General features: G+C 41.5%; 2 protein-coding genes across 7 annotated transcripts in view; both read right to left on the reverse strand.

The window, feature by feature from the left end:
• The window catches only part of wu:fj29h11 (protein NO VEIN), a 57,871-nt gene extending 43,895 nt beyond the window's left edge, over nucleotides 1-13,976 (reverse strand). For 2 of the 6 annotated variants that reach the window (XM_031804611.1, XM_020460795.2), the window contains exons 1-4: nucleotides 13,127-13,748; nucleotides 12,850-12,986; nucleotides 10,024-10,223; nucleotides 9,524-9,853 (exon numbers count right to left, since the gene is read on the reverse strand). In XM_031804611.1, coding sequence (XP_031660471.1) covers nucleotides 9,524-9,853; nucleotides 10,024-10,223; nucleotides 12,850-12,977 — 658 coding nt within the window. In that variant the 5' untranslated portion in view covers nucleotides 12,978-12,986; nucleotides 13,127-13,748. Of the gene's footprint in view, nucleotides 1-9,523; nucleotides 9,854-10,023; nucleotides 10,224-12,849; nucleotides 12,990-13,126; nucleotides 13,749-13,779 lie in introns of those variants that run through there. The other 4 variants (XM_020460791.2, XM_020460792.2, XM_020460793.2 and 1 more) reach the window with 4 other exon arrangements.
• Nucleotides 13,977-14,172: 196 nt separating this feature from the next.
• sult2st2 (sulfotransferase family 2, cytosolic sulfotransferase 2) overlaps nucleotides 14,173-18,124 on the reverse strand; it is a 6,072-nt gene continuing 2,120 nt past the window's right edge. Inside the window, exons 2-6 of the mRNA XM_020461103.2 lie at nucleotides 17,507-17,718; nucleotides 17,088-17,214; nucleotides 16,562-16,656; nucleotides 14,545-14,725; nucleotides 14,173-14,448 (exon numbers count right to left, since the gene is read on the reverse strand). Of these exons, the coding sequence (XP_020316692.1) occupies nucleotides 14,339-14,448; nucleotides 14,545-14,725; nucleotides 16,562-16,656; nucleotides 17,088-17,214; nucleotides 17,507-17,718 (725 nt within the window). The 3' untranslated portion in view covers nucleotides 14,173-14,338. The remainder of the gene's footprint in view (nucleotides 14,449-14,544; nucleotides 14,726-16,561; nucleotides 16,657-17,087; nucleotides 17,215-17,506; nucleotides 17,719-18,124) is intronic.

An 18,124-nucleotide genomic window follows, 5' to 3' on the forward strand; every position in this document is an offset into this window, starting at 1 on the left:
TTGTGGTTTTACTTCATTCTAATTTGACAGTAAATCATTTGTCTGGATTTCCTGAATCAGAAATGCACTAAACTGTTGTTCTGGTCTATCCTCTCTCGAAGGTTATGGCAAAGGTGACCACAGATGGTGTCTAGATCCATGGAAGGGATCATTTGACCAACAGTGTGAATGTCAATCCCCCCTAACCGGCTGAAGCACGGCGACAAAGGCGTTAAGTTTGGTCCTGCACCCCTTCTACCGTGAGACCTGAGTCCGAGCCAGCAGCCTTTACACAGCATCCAGTTGAAACTCTCAACTGCCTTTTCTCTCATGCCTTTTCTCTAAGGAGTGCGACATGAGTCCACGTGGAGTGCGCATGGAGAGATTCTGACCAAACTTCTCTCATGTTGCTGGTGTACCGGTAGGAAAATGGACAAGACATAATGGACAATGGCGATGAGGGACATTATCAAGGGCCATCCACTTTGAACATGTGCCATTGGAAGGACGAACTGAAATACTATCTGAAGAAGAACATGAAGACAGTGCCGAGAGGGAATGGGGGGGGGGGGTCAACAATGCCTCAGGGCTGGGCGATATGGCCATAATCTCTATTCCCGATGTAGGTAATTTCATATCCCAATAATGATACATATCACGATATAGCACATTAATATAAAATTACCACATGTAAAGACCTGTTATTACATTTTTAAATATATTCAACAAATGAAAAAGGTACTCATATTGATTATTTCTCCTTTTATTTAGAACCTTTGTACAAATTTTCAGTTAAGCATGTAACAAAATAACATGGGGGAGAGGGCTTGCCTGTTTTGCATGTTATTTTGGCATTTATACATGTCACATAACAATTAGCAATTGGTACCTTGGGTCAAGTGTTAGCACCAACTCACGAAACCCCTGTTTCTCGACCGTGTAAATTGGAGCCATGTCTTTGCAGATGTAAGTTGTAATGGCAGCTGTTATTGCCCTCCATCTTTGCCATATGGTGTGCCGCGGGCAAAAGCCTCTTGCAACGTCCGAGCCGGGGGTTTGTTTTGAGCACTCGACGGTACTTTTTTGGGTCTCATCCATAGACTCTCTCCATACTGTTTCACATGATTCTTGCGTAGGTGGTAAAAGAGGTTAGTGGTGTTTGAGCCTGTTGTTGGGACCGGTCTGCGGCATATTTTGCAGAGGACGGTTTTCTGGTCCATGTCAGACTTTTCATACCCAAACCACGTCTATGCTACCGAAGTAGCCCCTCTTTTAGGTACGAGCTCTGTGTCTCCGAGCTCTGTGTCACATTTACTCTCCTCCATGTTTGTTTGTGTTGCAAATTTCTTTCCGCACAAAGCACGTCCAATTGACAAAAAAACATTGCCGTAAAGAGTGTGATTTGCAAAACAAGTAAATAAACGATAGAGCAAAATATGAAACAAGACGTTGTTCTATCGTCAAACGATATATCTCGCCATATCGCCCAGCCCTAGTGCCCGTAATTGTTCATTTGTGGGGATCAGGTTGATTGTGGAGGTCTGCACACTGCGGAATTTATAGAAATTTAGACTAAGAATACATTGAGATACAGATCTGTTGTCATTAACATGCCACTCGTGACAGTTTAAGACAGGGATAAACGGGGGCTGTAATGAGAAAGGTTAATATTGGTAATAAGTAGTACAAACCAAACAGTTGAGGTCTGAAGTTTACATACACTTACGATGGAGTCATTAAAACTTGTTTTTCAACCACTCCACAAATGTCTTGTTCACAAACTATAGTTTGGGCAAGTCGGTAAGTCATTTTTCCAACAATTGTTTACAGACAGACTATTTCACTTGGAATTCACTGTATCACAATTCCAGTGGGTCAGAAGTTTACATACACTAAGTTGAAGCCACTGCTCCAAAACAGCCATAAAAAAGACAGACTACGGTTTGCAACTGCACATGGGGACAAAGATCATACTTTTTGGAGAAATGTCCTCTGGTCTGATGAAACAAAAATAGAACTGTTTGGCCATAATGACCATTGTTATGTTTGGAGGAAAAAGGGGGGGCTTGCAAGCCGAAGAACATCATTCCAACCGTGAAGCACAGGGAGCATCATGTTGTGGAGGTGGAGGTGCTTTGCTGTAGCATCATCTCAAGACATCAGTCAGGAAGTTAAAGCTTGGTCGCAAATGGGTCTTCCAAATAGCAATGACCCCAAGCATACTTCCAAAGTTGTGGCAAAATTGCTTAAGGATAACAAAGTCAAGGTATTGGAGTAGCCATCACAAAGCCCTGACCTCAATCCTATAGAGAATTTGTGGGCAGAACTGAAAAAGTGTGTGAGAGCAAGAAGGCCTACAAACCTGACTCAGTTACACCAGCTCTGTCGGGAGGAATGGGCCAAAATTCACCCAACTTATTGTGGGAAGCTTGTGGAAGGCTACCCGTAACATTTCACCCAAGTTAAACAATTTAAAGGCAATGCTACCAAATACTAATTGAGTGTATGCAAACTTCTGACCGACTGGGAATGAGATGAAAGAAGTAAAAGCTGAAATAAATCACTCTCAACTATTATTCTGACATTTCACATTCTTAAAATAAAGTGGTGATCTTAACTGACCTAAGACAGGGAATTTTAACTAGGATTAAATGTCAGGAATTGTGAAAAACTGAGTTTAAATGTATTTGGCTAAGGTGTATGTAAACTTCCGACTTCAACTGTGTATATATATATAGTCCCCTGTTTGCAAATGTAGATCCTAACTGTTTTGGTGTGTGCTAAGTTGAGGGTCTTGAATTTGCGTGATAGACAATGTGGAGCACTGAAGACTGTAATTCTAAATTTGGTTGTAAAACATTGATGGTAGAGGTTTTGTTTTAGCATGTTATCAGAATTCAAATATTAAAGTTTATTTATTTATTTTACCTTTATTTAACCAGGTAGGCAAGTTGAGAACAAGTTCTCATTTACAATTGCGACCTGGCCAAGATAAAGCAAAGCAGTTCGACAGATACAACGACACAGAGTTACACATGGAGTACAACAAACATACAGTCAATAATACAGTATAAACAAGTCTATATACAATGTGAGCAAATGAGGTGAGAAGGGAGGTAAAGGCAAAAAAGGCCATGGTGGCAAAGTAAATACAATATAGCAGTAAAACACTGGAATGGTAGTTTTACAATGGAAGAATGTGCAAAGTAGAATTTTATTTCTACTTTGCACATTGCAAATTCAAGACCCTCAACTTAACACACACCAAAACAGTTAGGATCTACATTTGCAAACAGGGGACTATATATATATATATATATATATACAGTTGAAGTCGGAAGTTTACATACACCTTAGCCAAATACATTTAAACTCAGTTTTTCACAATTCCTGACATTTAATAATGGGGTGCAAAGGAGCAAAATTAATTAATTAATTAAATACAGTTGGGAAAGAGGTAGTTGTTTGGGCTAAATTATAGGTGGGCTATGTACAGGTGCAGTAATCTGTGAGCTGCTCTGACAGTTGGTGCTTAAAGCTAGTGAGGGAGATAAGTGTTTCCAGTTTCAGAGATTTTTGTAGTTCGTTCCAGTCATTGGCAGCAGAGAACTGGAAGGAGAGGCGGCCAAAGAAAGAATTGGTTTTGGGGGTGACTAGAGAGATATACCTGCTGGAGCATGTGCTACGGGTGGGAGATGCTATGGTGATCAGCGAGCTGAGATAAGGGGGGACTTTACCTAGCAGGGTCTTGTAGATGACATGGAGCCAGTGGGTTTGGCAACGAGTATGAAGCGAGGGCCAGCCAACGAGAGCATACAGGTCGCAATGGTGGGTAGTATATGGGGCTTTGGTGACAAAACGGATTGCACTGTGATAGACTGCATCCAATTTGTTGAGTAGGGTATTGGAGGCTATTTTGTAAATGACATCGCCAAAGTCGAGGATTGGTAGGATGGTCAGTTTTACAAGGGTATGTTTGGCAGCATGAGTGAAGGATGCTTTGTTGTGAAATAGGAAGCCAATTTTAGATTTAACTTTGGATTGGAGATGTTTGATATGGGTCTGGAAGGAGAGTTTACAGTCTAACCAGACACCTAAGTATTTGTAGTTGTCCACGTATTCTAAGTCAGAGCCGTCCAGCGTAGTGATGTTGGACAGGCGGGTAGGTGCAGGTAGCGATCGGTTGAAGAGCATGCATTTAGTTTTACTTGTATTTAATAGCAATTGGAGGCCACGGAAGGAGAGTTGTATGGCATTGAAGCTTGCCTGGAGGGTTGTTAACAGTGTCCAAAGAAGGGCCGGAAGTATACAGAATGGTGTCGTCTGCGTAGAGGTGGATCAGAGACTCACCAGCAGCAAGAGCGACCTCATTGATGTATACAGAGAAGAGAGTTGGTCCAAGAACTGAACCCTGTGGCACCCCCATAGAGACTGCCAGAGGTCCGGACAGCAGACCCTCCGATTTGACACACTGAACTCTATCAGAGAAGTAGAGAACCAGGCGAGGCAATCATTTGAGAAACCAAGGCTGTCGAGTCTGCCGATGAGGATGTGGTGATTGACAGAGTCGAAAGCCTTGGCCAGATCAATGAATACGGCTGCACATTAATGTTTCTTATCGATGTCGGTTAAGATATCGTTTAGGACCTTGAGCGTGGCTGAGGTGCACCCATGACCAGCTCTGAAACCAGATTGCATAGCAGAGAAGGTATGGTGAGATTCGAAATGGTCGGTAATCTGTTTGTTGACTTGGCTTTCGAAGACCTTAGAAAGGCATGGTAGGATAGATATAGGTCTGTAGCAGTTTGGGTCAAGAGTGTCCCCCCCTTTGAAGAGGGGGATGACCACAGCTGCTTTCCAATCTTTGGGAATCTCAGACGACACGAAAGAGGTTGAACAGGCTAGTAATAGGGGTGGCAACAATTTTGGTAGATAATTTTAGAAAGAAAGGGTCCAGATTGTCTAGCCCGGCTGATTTGTAGGGGTCCAGATTTTGCAGCTCTTTCAGAACATCAGCTGAATGGATTTGGGAGAAGGAGAAATGGGGAAGGCTTGGGCGAGTTGCTGTTGGCGGTGCAGTGCTGTTGACCGGGGTAGGAGTAGCCAGGTGGAAAGCATGGCCAGCCGTAGAAAAATGCTTATTGAAATTCTCAGTGCATCAATGCATATGGCTTTCTGATGTTTCAGTACGTTTATAAGTGGACTAGCAGTAGTGACTAACGTGTTACGGGTTAGATAGAATGATTTAAGCGCAAATGTATTTGTAGCCGGAGACGAAGTACATACAGGGCATGTTTTTGAGACAGAATGTTTGAATAAGTGTGTGCCAAATGATAGGGGACCATCGCTGTACATTCATAACCCGGGGTAAGGGTAACTTGACTATCCATAACACCAAGGTAAAACATTCTGAGTTAATGGTGCAGCATGTCCATAGGCCATGCTCACAGTGGTGGTTTTGTAAATGGTGCTCCCAAGGTAGAGTGTGAAGGGCCTACCGTCATGGTGACCCTGTAGCAATATCGACAGTCTCAACAAGCGATCACCTTGTGTGTGGTGATAAAGTATGTACTGATGTTTAAATTCATATGTTCCTTTCCCCCTTCTGAGAATTAAGTGCACTATGTGAAGGTTTTAAACTCAATGACAACGGAGGTCATTTACAGTTGTACTAAGTGTAAGAAAGTCTTCCATGTTCCCTCAATTCCCCTCATGTTAATGCTCGTTTGATGAAAATGCTTGTAAAGTGATTTCCTATTAGGTTGAGAATAGTCTCAAAAGGGAAAATAAGTGGAGGAAATGTATATTCATTACATACTATACTGTTTAATTGGGCTCCCGAGTGGCCAGTGGTCTAAGACACCTGGTTCAAATCCAGGCTGCATCACATCCGGCCACAATTGGTCCAGCGCAGTCCGGGCCATCATTGTAAATAAGAATTTGTTCTTAACCGACTTGCCTAGTTAAATAAAGGTCCAATTATGAGCCGCTTGGGTGCGACCGCAGAGCGTGACAACCTGTGTTGACAATCGGCAGGAACTTAGCTATGTAGAAAGTGTAGGGAGGAATATAAAATGTATTATTATTCCCATACAGAGAATCAGACAAATGATGCTACCCTCAGCCTATTGGTTACTTAGCGTATTCAAGCCTGCCAAAAAATACAACACTGCCCCTTTAAGGCATTTTTTTTTTTTTGCATTTTACCGACTCGCTTTTCAAAGATAGAAATGTAAACGTTTTGTGCTCTTGTAAGAAGCAATCCCTCACCCATTGCTGATTACAACGTATCTATAACTGGGCTAATAACTCACTATCTAGCAACGGATAAGAACAAATGTGCACACATGGCTACATGCAGCTCTCGCTTTGATCTCAACACAAACGCATCTACTCACGACCGCTCATGCTGAAAACACAGTCCAGTTGAAAGTGAATGGCACAGATCCATTATGGCAATGGTCTATTTGCATATAGGCCTAATGCAGCTCCGATTGGATATGGCGCACCAGTCTGTGCAGAGTACGGGCCTGAGTCGTGCCGGTCAATGCAACAGGATCCTACTCCTGTGCCTTCTGACTACAATAAAAAAATCGCTTGCACAGTTAGTATGTAAAACTAAGTCTTGCATAGTTTGTTTTGTTTCAGTATCTTGCATTGAAAGTGGCTAATATTGCATTGATTCGATCACAATTCCTACAGTAGAGGGAAACGTTGAGTGTTTACTAAGGGGGAAAACTCTAGAATTTTGAGTTAAGTTCAACCTCATACTTTCCTGCATGGGCTGATATTCTTTCTGTGAGGCAGTCCAGGGGGAGCAGGGTGCACAGCATAGAGGGAACATTGCTCAAGAGCATTATGGCCATCTATGGGGGATTCACGAGATATATATATATGTATGTGTTTTAAATGTTCTCTAAAGAAGCTTGGTTGTACAATTAAATGTCAAATACACTGCATTTCAAACAGTCATCAATAATCTAACAAATTCAGGGCTTGTGAAATTATACTTAGGCTAAATACAGTATAAGCCCAAAATAGTTTTTTTGCCATAATCACTGATCTGGCTTTCAAGTTTGCCTATGGAATGCCCTTTTTGTTACACATTTAACCAGAACCATGCATAATGCACATTCACTAATAATGCACATTCACTAATAATGACTAACTTATTGTAGCAGGCATTATAGAAAATTAAACACAAGTCTTATAAATCTCTCAAGCACAAGCCCACATGCTATTGAGTAGCCAGCTAATCTTTAGGCTGTTTCAAATCTAGCCAACTTTGATCTCTTTGTTAGCTAACAAGGTAGATCAGTTGAATTGTTATGAACACACTCTTCTTGTTAACTCATAATGACACAACAAGGTTCCAGTTTAACAACACTTACTCAACCGTATTAGAGCAATACACGGTTACCATTCCACTCAGGTTCATCAACAACGAGACTCCTGCGCAGGAGCACTAATAACAGAGTGATAGAACCGTAATAACAAATATAGGGATACTTAAAACATGGAACTTAACACTTCTGTCCATCTCCAACTGTTTGAACAGCATGCTAGCCTGTCCACAATGTTCAGATGTTGAAATCAGGTAGCCTACCTTATTTCTAGGAATGAGAGAGAACAAAGTTGCCAATTCCTTATAGAATTGTGTCTTATGCTTATTGTACATTTACAAAACAGACTACACAGATAGTATAACAGTATTTGGCTAAAATGCTGCTACTGGGACCTAGTACCGCAATGACAAACTGAGAATTCATCTTCTAGAATCAATGTTCATTGATACTCCCTTTTTGGTGTCTGCTCTGTGCGCAATGAGAAGCTGATGCATTTTTATTTGTACTATTTTCTACATTGTAGAATAATAGTGAAGACATCAAAACTATTAAATGACACATATGGAATCACGAAGTAACCACAAATCTGTTAAATCCAAATATATTTTATATTCTTTAAAGTAGCCACCCTTTGCCTTGATGACAGCTTTGGAATCTCTCAACCAGCTTCATGAGGTAGTCACCTGGAATGCTTTTCCAACAGTCTTGAAGGAGTTTCCACATATGCTGAGCACTTGTTGGCTGCTGTTCCTTTACTCTGCGGTTCAACTCATCCCAAACCATCTCAATCGGGTTGAGGTTGGGTGATTGTGGAGCCCAGGTCATCTGATGCAGCACTCCATCACTCTCCTTCTTGGTTAAATTGCCCTTACACAGCTGGGGGTGTGTTTTGGGTCATTGTCCTGTTGAAAAACAAATGATAGTACCACAAACCCCAAACCAGATGGGATGGTGTATCGCTGCACAATGCTGTGGTAGCCATGCTGGTTAAGTGTACCTTGAATTCTAAATAAATCACAGACAGTGTCACCAGCAAAGCACCCCAACACCTCCTCCTCCATGCTTCACAGTGGGAAACACACATGCGGAGATCATCCGTTCACCTACTCAGCGTCTCACAAAGACACAGTTGGAACCAGAAATTTCTATTTGGACTCATCATACCAAAGGACAGATTTCCACCAGCTTAATGTCCATTGCTCGTGTTTCTTGACCCAAGCAAGTGTATTTTTCTTATTGATGTCCTTTAGTAGTGGTTTCTCTGCAGCAATTCGACCATGAATGTCTGATTCACACACTCTCCTCTGAACAGTTCATGTTGAGATGTGTCTGTTACTTGAACTCTGAAGCATTTATTTGGGCTGCAATTTCTGAAGCTGGTAACCCTAATGAACTTATCCTCTACAGCAGAGGTAACTCAGGGGTCTTCCTTTCCTGTGGCGGTCCTCATGAGAGCCAGTTCCATCATAGAGCTTGATTGTTTTTACGAATGCACTTAAAAAAATGTTCTTGGCATTTTCCTGATTGACTGATCTTCATGTCTTAAAGTAATGATGGACTGTCATTTCTCTTTGCTTATTTGAGCTGTTTTTGCCATAATATGGACTTTGTCTTTTACCAAATAGGGCTATCTTCTGTATACCACCCCTACCATGTCACAACACAACTGAATGGCTCAAACGCATTAAAAATGAAAGAAATTCCACAAATGAACTTACCAAAAACCTGTTAACCTGTTAATTGAAATGCATTCCAGGTGACTACCTCATTAAGCTGGTTGAGAGAATGCCAAAAGTGTGCAAAGCTGTCATCAAGGCAAAGGGTGGCTACTTAGAAGATTCTGAAATATTAAATAAATATAAACACATTTTTGGTTACTACATGATTCCATGTGTGTTATTTCATAGTTTGAGGTCTTCACTATTATTCTATAATGTAGAGAATAGTAAAAAATAAAGAAAAATCCTGAAATGAATAGGTCTGTCCAAACTTTTGACTGGTACTGTATGCACTTGTAAATGGGAATGTGCACACAGGACAGAAGGAGCGAAGAAGACGAGACCAAAACGACAACATGAGAAAAAGCAGACATAAACGTTCATAATTTTTTTTTAATTAAAGGATTTTTGCGAAACAGGCAGACATTCGCCCAGCCCTATAGTCAATTCAACACTAAATATAACAACAGAAAGCCTCACCTGTCTTCCTGAGCAGAGCTCCTACATCCTTCTCTTCTTCCTCTCTCCTCCTCCTCTCCCGTACATGCCCCTGCTGTGGCTGTGTGTATTCCATCTGGTCGCCAGGACTGCTCAGCCGAACCAAGTTCATCTTGTCCTGTCTCTCCACACACACCTGGTCCCCCAGGGCAGCAAACAGCTCTTGGAGGCCTGCCAGCCCATATTCTCTGAGGGTCAGCTGCCTGCCGTACATCTGCTTGTAGCAGGCACACAGCTTAGGCACCTCCACACCACCAGGGAAGGCGCCGAGCATGAGCAGCACCTCTCTTCTGAGCCTGTTCAGGCACACAGCTGGAGAGGAAGACAAATCAACACGTTAGGCAAGATCAAAGGTCTCCTTGTTTTGAAAATACAACGTCTGCCTACAAATCTGAGGGTTGGATTGGTGTAAGTAAGACGGCGAAATCCTTGTTTTCACTTATCCACTCATATACAGATCAGTGGGTTCCTCAACTTCTGACCTTTGCTGATATCCTGTGCTGAGCTTCCAGGTGCAGTGGGACGTTCTATAGCTGCTGCTGACGATGATGCTAATGATGAGGAAGATGATGAGGTGGATGTCTGTAGACGAGACGTGATAGGCCATACAGTCAGTCCTCCAGTAGAGGAGAAGCGGAGCTGGTCAGGTATGGTCTTCAGCAGTGTCTCTAGTGCCAACAACCTAAAATAAAATAAGATAGGATTAGAAAGTTTGTACTTCACCGATACCTACTGTGTGAGAGAACATTTACCATAGTAACAATGTAGAGTAGGGATAAGATAATGATTTTATTTTCCCTGTGGGGAAATTTTGGTTGCAGCTCTATATACAAAAAAGGAATCAAAACATAGACAAGAACATATAAAGAGACAACAAATACAGATAGAAAAAAAGTGTTAATGAGCAATCATTAATTATCTGTACACTATACATCAGTACACTGTCATCTGCAATGTCAACTGCTAGGATAGCTGGGCACTAGGCCAGCTTTTCCAATCTCGGGCCTCTGGAGCCCAAGGGGTGCACATTTTGTTTCCTGCCCTAACACTACACAGCGGATTCAAATGATCAAAGCTGGATGATTAGTTGATTATTTTAAATCAGCTGTGTAGTGCTAGGGCAAAAAACAAAATGTGCACCCCTTGGGTTCCCGAGTTTGGGAAACCCTGTACTAGGACTTGGAGGTTCCCCAACTTGCAGCCTGCAGGTCAAATTTGGCCCGCGGGTGATTTTTCTGAAGGGGAGGACATAAAAGACAGTAAAAACACTAGCAAATCAGCTCCAAGATATTTTAATTTTGGAAATATGTTGCAAAGTATTCCCAAACATAATAGAGATAGAGTTGAAGTCAGAAGTTTACATACACCTTAGCCAAATACATTTAATACATACACTTAGCTAAATACATTTAAACTCAAGTAATACATTTAAATTATATTTAATCCTAGACAAATTCCCTGTCTTAGGTCAATTAGGATCCCCACGTTATTTTAAGAATGTGAAATGTCAGAATAATAGTAGAAAGAATGATTTATTTCAGCTTTATTTCTTTCAGCTTTTATTTATTTCATCACATTCCCAGTGGGTCAGAAGTTTACATACACTCAATTAGTATTTTCTAGCATTGCCTTTAAAATTGTTTAACTTTGGTCAAACGTTTTGGGAAGCCTTACAAAAGCTTGGGTGAATTTTGGCCCATTCCTCTTGACAGAGCTCGTGTAACTGAGTCAGGTTTGTAGGCCTCCATGCTCTCACACGCTTTTTCAGTTCTGCCTACAAATTTTCTATAGGATTGAGGTCAGGGCTTGGGATGGCCACTCCAATACCTTGACTTTGTTGTCCTTAAGGCATTTTGCCACAACTTTGGAAGTATGCTTGGGGTCATTGTCCATTTGGAATACCCATTTGCGGCCAAGCTTTAACTTCCTGACTGATGTCTTGAAATGTTGCTTCAATATATCCACATAATTTTCCTCCTCATGATGCCATCTGTTTTGTGAAGTGCACCAGTCCCTCCTGCAGCAAAGCACCCCCACAACATGATGCTGCCCCCCCATGTGCTTCACGGTTGGGATGGTGTTCTTCGGCTTGCAAGCTTCCCCCTTTTTCCTCCAAACACAACAATGTTCATTATGGCCAAACAGTTGTATTTTTGTTTCATCAGACCAGAGGACATTTCTCCAAAAAGTATGATCTTTGTCCTCATGTGCTGCAAAACCGTAGTCTGGCTTTTTTATGGTGGTTTTGGAGAAGTGGCTTCTTCCTTGCTGAGAGGCCTTTCAGGTTACATCGATATAGGACTCGTTTTACTGTGGATATAGATAATTTTGTACCCGTTTCCTCCAGCATCTTCCCAAGGTCCTTTGCTGTTGTTCTGGGATTGATTTGCACTTTTCGCAGTAAAGTACGTTCATATCTAGGAGACAGAACGAGTCTCCCTCCTAAGCGGTATGACGGCTGCATGGTCCCATGGTGTTTATACTTGCGTACTATTGTTTGTACAGATGAACGTGGTACCTTCAGGCGTTTGGAAATTGCTCCCAAGGATGAACCAGACTTGTGGAAGTCTACAATTGTTTTTCTGAGGTCTTGGCTGATTTCTTTTGATTTTCCCATGATGTCAAGCAAAGAAGCACTGAGTTTGACGGTAGGCCTTGAAATACATCCACAGGTAGACCTCCAATTGACTCAAATGATGTAAATTAGCCTATCAGAAGCTTCTAAAGCCATGACATTATTTTCCAAGCTGTTTAAAGGCACAGTCAACTTAGTGTATGTAAACTTCTGACCCACTGGAATGGTGATACAGTGAATTCTAAGTGAAATAATCTGTCTGTAAACAATTGTTGGAAAAATGACTTGTGTCATGCACAAAGTAGATGTTTTAACAAACTTGCCAAAATTATAGTTTGTTAACAAGAAATTTGTGGAGTGGTTGAAAAACACATTTTAATTAATGACTCCAACCTAAGTGTATGTAAACTTCCGACTTCAACTGTATGTGATTGCATAAAAAACGTGAGCAAGGTTTGAAATTATTATGTTTTAGGAAAATATTATCTGTTGGGCTTCCTGCGGTCAACTTAGTCTACAAATTATTTGTAATTACGTGCTGGCCCCCTGACCATCCACTCAATAAAAAAATTGTCCTGCTGCTGAATCTAGTTGATGATCCCTGGTGCACAGGCTTTCATACCAGCTCAACTCGTAACACTGATTTAACCCATGAGAAGTTGACTATTGGTGTGTACAGTACACCTCTCGGACCAGTTGCCCTTCACTGTCTTATATTAGAAGTTCTCCTTGCCTGTTTGAGCATCCCAGATCCAGAGGCTTGTTGTAGGCCTTCAGGTAAAGGTTGTGAATCTTGAATATGGAGAGACCCTCAGGATAGTCCATACACAGATTCACCAGCTCTCCCTTGGTTTCCTCCATGATATCAGTCTGCTTTCAAGAGGAAACGTTTAGTCTATTTGACTGGCATCAAGTAAACACATGTAGCTAGCTTCATGTAATACAAACAGGCACACTGTGGGGTTAGTGGTGTGATTTTCAAAGCAGTAGCTGTGCACTTCATGCAATACCTGGGTCTGATGTTCCTGTGTGCTGTCAAGGCCTGTCAGGTAAAAAAGTTATTGGAGCAATGACTCATCATTGGTCCTGGGGAATGGCACATGATATAAAACATACAACTAAAAAGATGTTATTGCAACAATGGAATTTTGTTTAGCTAGCTTGATGTTGCTGCAGAACACGACAAAGGAAAACGTGATGATGCTGCAAACAAGTCAAAACGGGCTTGAAGTCAGATAAAACATTTTAAAAAGTAGGTAGCTAGCTACAAGTGCCCACGTGACGTTGATACCTGGCTCTAACTAGTACATTGTCTTTGAACAATATTAGATAGCTAGCCAGTTATCTACTCTCGCTTTTCAAATTATTTAGCTTCGTTAGCCTCCAAAGCCACATTATCTAGCTTATTAATTGTACATAATGGCGTTTAACACTAACTACCTAGCTAGCTAACTAATGTTCGTTGGCTAACGTCCCGCATCCAGTGAGTACCAGGGGTGTATTCATTGCGCCAGTTGCCAAACGTTTCGCAATAAAACGACAGTTTCCATTGCACAATATCAGGTAGGTCACTCCCCGGTTCGTTCTATTTGCTTCCGTTTAAGAAACGTTTTGCTACAGAATTGGTTAAATGAATACATTCCTGCTAACGATAGCCACCTACCTGGCTGCCTGGTTAAGACACTTCTGGACCATCTTGCATTTATAAATAAATAATTTCACACCGTAAATAATCTGCAATTATCCGTAGATGTTACTGACAAAACTCAGAAAGGCAAGCTGCTGCACTTGGTTTTAAATTGCCTCTGGATCCTTGGCTACAATGTTTACGTGGCTAGATTACATTATTTATCGATGGTAATACACGGGGACTGTATTGAAATGTTGTGTCGCCACCTACTGGGAAGGAGATATCAAATCAAATTTAATCTACTCTAGTATCAATGAACGTTTTGCCCAATGATTTATAATTGGTTTTTGACTCATGTATGACAATATATGAATATTACAACAGAATACCTGATTGATAATATAATATTGACAATATAGACACACATTCAGTGACTGAGACATAGGCCTAATATGTTTAATGATACAACATGTCAAATCAACAGCAGTTCTATCATATGCATTTTATGTATTGAATAATTTGTTTTATAGCAACGGTTATATTGGGATTATGTGATTTATGATAATGACTGGAGGAAAAAAATATGGTCAGTTCAATCCCACACAAATTTGTATTTGATGTCCTTCATTTGGTTTTTGTATACTGCATCAAAGTATTCTGCCTGGGACACAGTCAATTGGTTCTTCCAATCTCCAGCGATTCCTGCAGAAACATAGTCACATTGGACTGTTAGAGACGGCCTATCATTTCCAAATACTCTGTTCAAAGATATTGTCATTTATAAAGATATGTGGGTACCTTTCCTAAGGAACTCTGATTTATTACGGTCCATAAACTCATTGGGGACCAGGGAGTAGTTGGACATCTTGTTCTGTTTCATATTCTTGAACACACAATGGTCTGCTATCTTCTCTATTACCTCAGAGTCCAGAGACTTCCCCATGAATTTCGAGATCTTTGACACAGAATCCCTCAGATCCTGGGGGGGTCACATGATTTTATATCAATAACTTTGAAGGACTACAATGAAATATATCCATGTGTGTTCTTGACTGAATCTGACTAAGTTGTGTTGGGAGTAACCACAGTAGATAAAACATTTTTTAAACAAATTGTGGTGTTAAAAACATGGTGGTCTACACAGTCGTGGCCAAAGGTTTTGAGAATTACACAAATATCAATTTTCACAATGTCTGCTGCCTCACTTTGTATGTTGGCAATTTGCATATACTCCAGAATGTTATGAAGAGTGATCAGATTAATTGCAATTAATTGCAAAGTCCCTCTTTGCCATGCAAATGATCTGAATCCCCCCAAAACATTTCCACTGCATTTCAGCCCTGCCACAAAAGGACCAGCTGACATCATGTCAGTGATTCTTTCGTTAACACAGGTGTGAGTGTTGACGAGGGCAAGGCTGGAGATCACTCTGTCATGGTGATTGAGTTTGAATAACAGACTGGATGCTTCAAAAGGAGGGTGGTGCTTGGAATCATTGTTCTTCCTTGGTTACCTGCAAGGAAACACGTGCCGTCATCATTGCTTTGCACAAAAAGAGCTTCACAGGCAAGGATATTGCTGCCAGTAAGACTGCACCTAAATCAACCATTTATCGGATCATCAAGAACTTCAAGGAGAGCGGTTCAATTGTTGTGAAGAAGGCTTCAGGGCGCCCAAGAAAGTCCAGCAAGCGCCTGTACCGTCTCCTAAACTTGATTCAGCTGCGGGATCGGGGCACCACCAGTACAGAGCTTGCTCAGGAATGGCAGCAGGCAGGTGTGAGTGCATCTGCATGAACAGTGAGGCAAAGACTTTTGGAGGATGGCCTGGTGTCAAGAAGGGCAGCAAAGAAGCAACTTCTCTCCAGGAAAAACATCAGGGACAGACTGATATTCTGCAAAAGGTACAAGGATTGGACTGCTGAGGACTGGGGTAAAGTCATTTTCTCTGATGAATCCCCTTTCCAATTGTTTGGGGCATCTGGAAAAAATATTTTCTGGAGAAGACAAGGTGAGCGCTACCATTAGTCCTGTCGTGTCAACAGTAAAGCATCCTGAGACCATTCATGTGTGGGGTTGCTTCTCAGCCAAGGGAGTGGGCTCACTCACAATTGTGTCTAAGGACACAGCCATGAATAAAGAATGGTACCAACACATCCTCCGAGAGCAACTTCTCCCAACCATCCAGGAACAGTTTGGTGACGAACAATGCCTTTTCAAACATGATGGAGCACCTTGCCATAAGGCAAAAGGGATAACTAAGTGGCTCTGGGAACAAAACATCGATATTTTGGGTCCATGGCCAGGAAACTCCCCAGCCCTTAATCCCATTGAGAACTTGTGGTCAATCCTCAAGAGGCAGGTGGACAAACAAAAACCCACAAATTCTGACAAACTCCAAGCATTGAATATGCAAGAGTGGGCTGTCATCAGTGGCCCAGAAGTTAATTGACAGCATGCCAGGGCAGATTGCAGAGGTCTTGAAAAAGAAGGGTCAACACTGCAAATATTGACTCTTTGCATCAAATTCATGTAATTGTCAATAAAAGCCTTTGACACTTATGAAATGCTTGTAATTATACTTCAGTATTCCATAGTAACATCTGACAAAAAATATCTAAAGACACTGAGGCAGCAGACTTTGTGAAAATTAATATTTGTGTCATTCTCAAAACCTTTGGCCACGACTGTACATCCCTAACATCAAACACACTCATCTCTAACTCTGTATAAAGGAAGAGATGTTATCATATGCAATCATCGCGTTCAAGTGTAAGTCCTTTTGTTAGGGTATTGACTGAGCATACGATACTCACAAATATCATCTCTTCGTAGGAGATGTACATGGTGCGGTCCTGGTCCTTAGCATTCAACCAGCCTATCACGTGGTCAAACCACGAACCAAACATCACTGGGGGGGTGGGGGGGGGGACCACAAAGGTATCATCAAAGCTATTACAATAAAAGATAACTACAAATGCTCTATCAATACTTGATAGGTCAGAGGATAAGTGAATGAATTGTGAATAACAGAGGTAGCGTCAATTATTCAAAGGAAGGAGACTAAACAGTACATAAATTGTTAATGATAATTCCAGGGTAATAAATATGCTGGCCTTGAACATTGCTCTTTTGATAAATTGCTCCTGTTCTTTCATATTGGATATTTGAGCCCATAGATTCTAGAGCCAAGTCTGCTTTATACAGTAGAGTAGGTCACCGGGACCTAAATAAATCTGTCAATCAAAAAAGCACAGATCACTAAGCCTTTTCTGATTCTAAAAGCATGAAACTGATATCAAAATGTCTGTAATAGTTGGAAAACAAGAAAGAATACTAAACCTTTTCCATTGAGGAACTTCTGCAGGAATTGGTCCTGAGTGCCAGGTTGGACCAGGAAGGAGGCCATGCCGTAGTAGTGATAGGAGGATGTGAACACATCTTTAGGGTTTCTCATCACATAGATGACCTGGAGATGAGGAATCTCTCTGATCAACCATTCATTACCCAAGGCCATTGTGTATTATTCTAATAGTGCACAATGTGCGCTATCAGCCTTAGAATTGTAACATTCAATGTAGTGACAGACTACATTCTCTTGACATGATGAGAAATGTGATCAACTGGGTATTAAACCCAGGTCATCAATGTGACCTATGATCGTGTTAGCCCATTGTGTTAAAGCCTAAAGCTAAAGCAGCATAGTTCACCAAACCAGCTTCACTACAGGAGCTGATCTACACGTATCTACAGTGCACTACCTTAGGCTTGACAGTGAAGAAGGAGGCGGGCATCATGTTGTAGTGGTAGTGGGTAGAAAACAGGCGTGGTGATGCCCTCTGCTCCACATTGAGGACACAGGCCCTTGTCTCTTCTAGCCAAGGAACTCTGTCCCAATTTGGGACAGTCAGCACCGGGGTCAGGTCCCCTCCACTCTGTACCAGGGGAACAATCTCCTGCATCCATGTTGTACCTGGGGGGAGAGGGACAGAGAAAGACAGGGGTAAAGACAGGTGGAGTGGAAAAGCAGATGTTTGAGCTTCATTTACATTTACAAAATAAAGCTCTAGCAGGGAATGAACCCCATGAACCAGCAAGTTTGTACTCCCAAAGGAAGGCATGATAACTGCAGTCCTGGAAATGGTCATATAGAGTGCAATCGGAAAGTATTCAGACCTCTTGACTTTTGACACATTTTGTTACTAATTTATAAAATATAACATTTACATATGTATTCAGACCCTTTACTCAGTACTTTTTGACTCACCTTTGGCATCGATTAAAGCCTTGAGTCTTTGTCTGTATGACTCTACAAGCTTGGCACACCTGTATTTGGGGAGTTTCTCCTATTCTTCTCTGGAGATCCTCTCAAGCTCTGT

The sequence above is a fragment of the Oncorhynchus kisutch genome, linkage group LG25, assembly GCF_002021735.2.
Source record: "Oncorhynchus kisutch isolate 150728-3 linkage group LG25, Okis_V2, whole genome shotgun sequence".
Taxonomy (NCBI): Eukaryota; Metazoa; Chordata; class Actinopteri; order Salmoniformes; family Salmonidae; genus Oncorhynchus; species Oncorhynchus kisutch.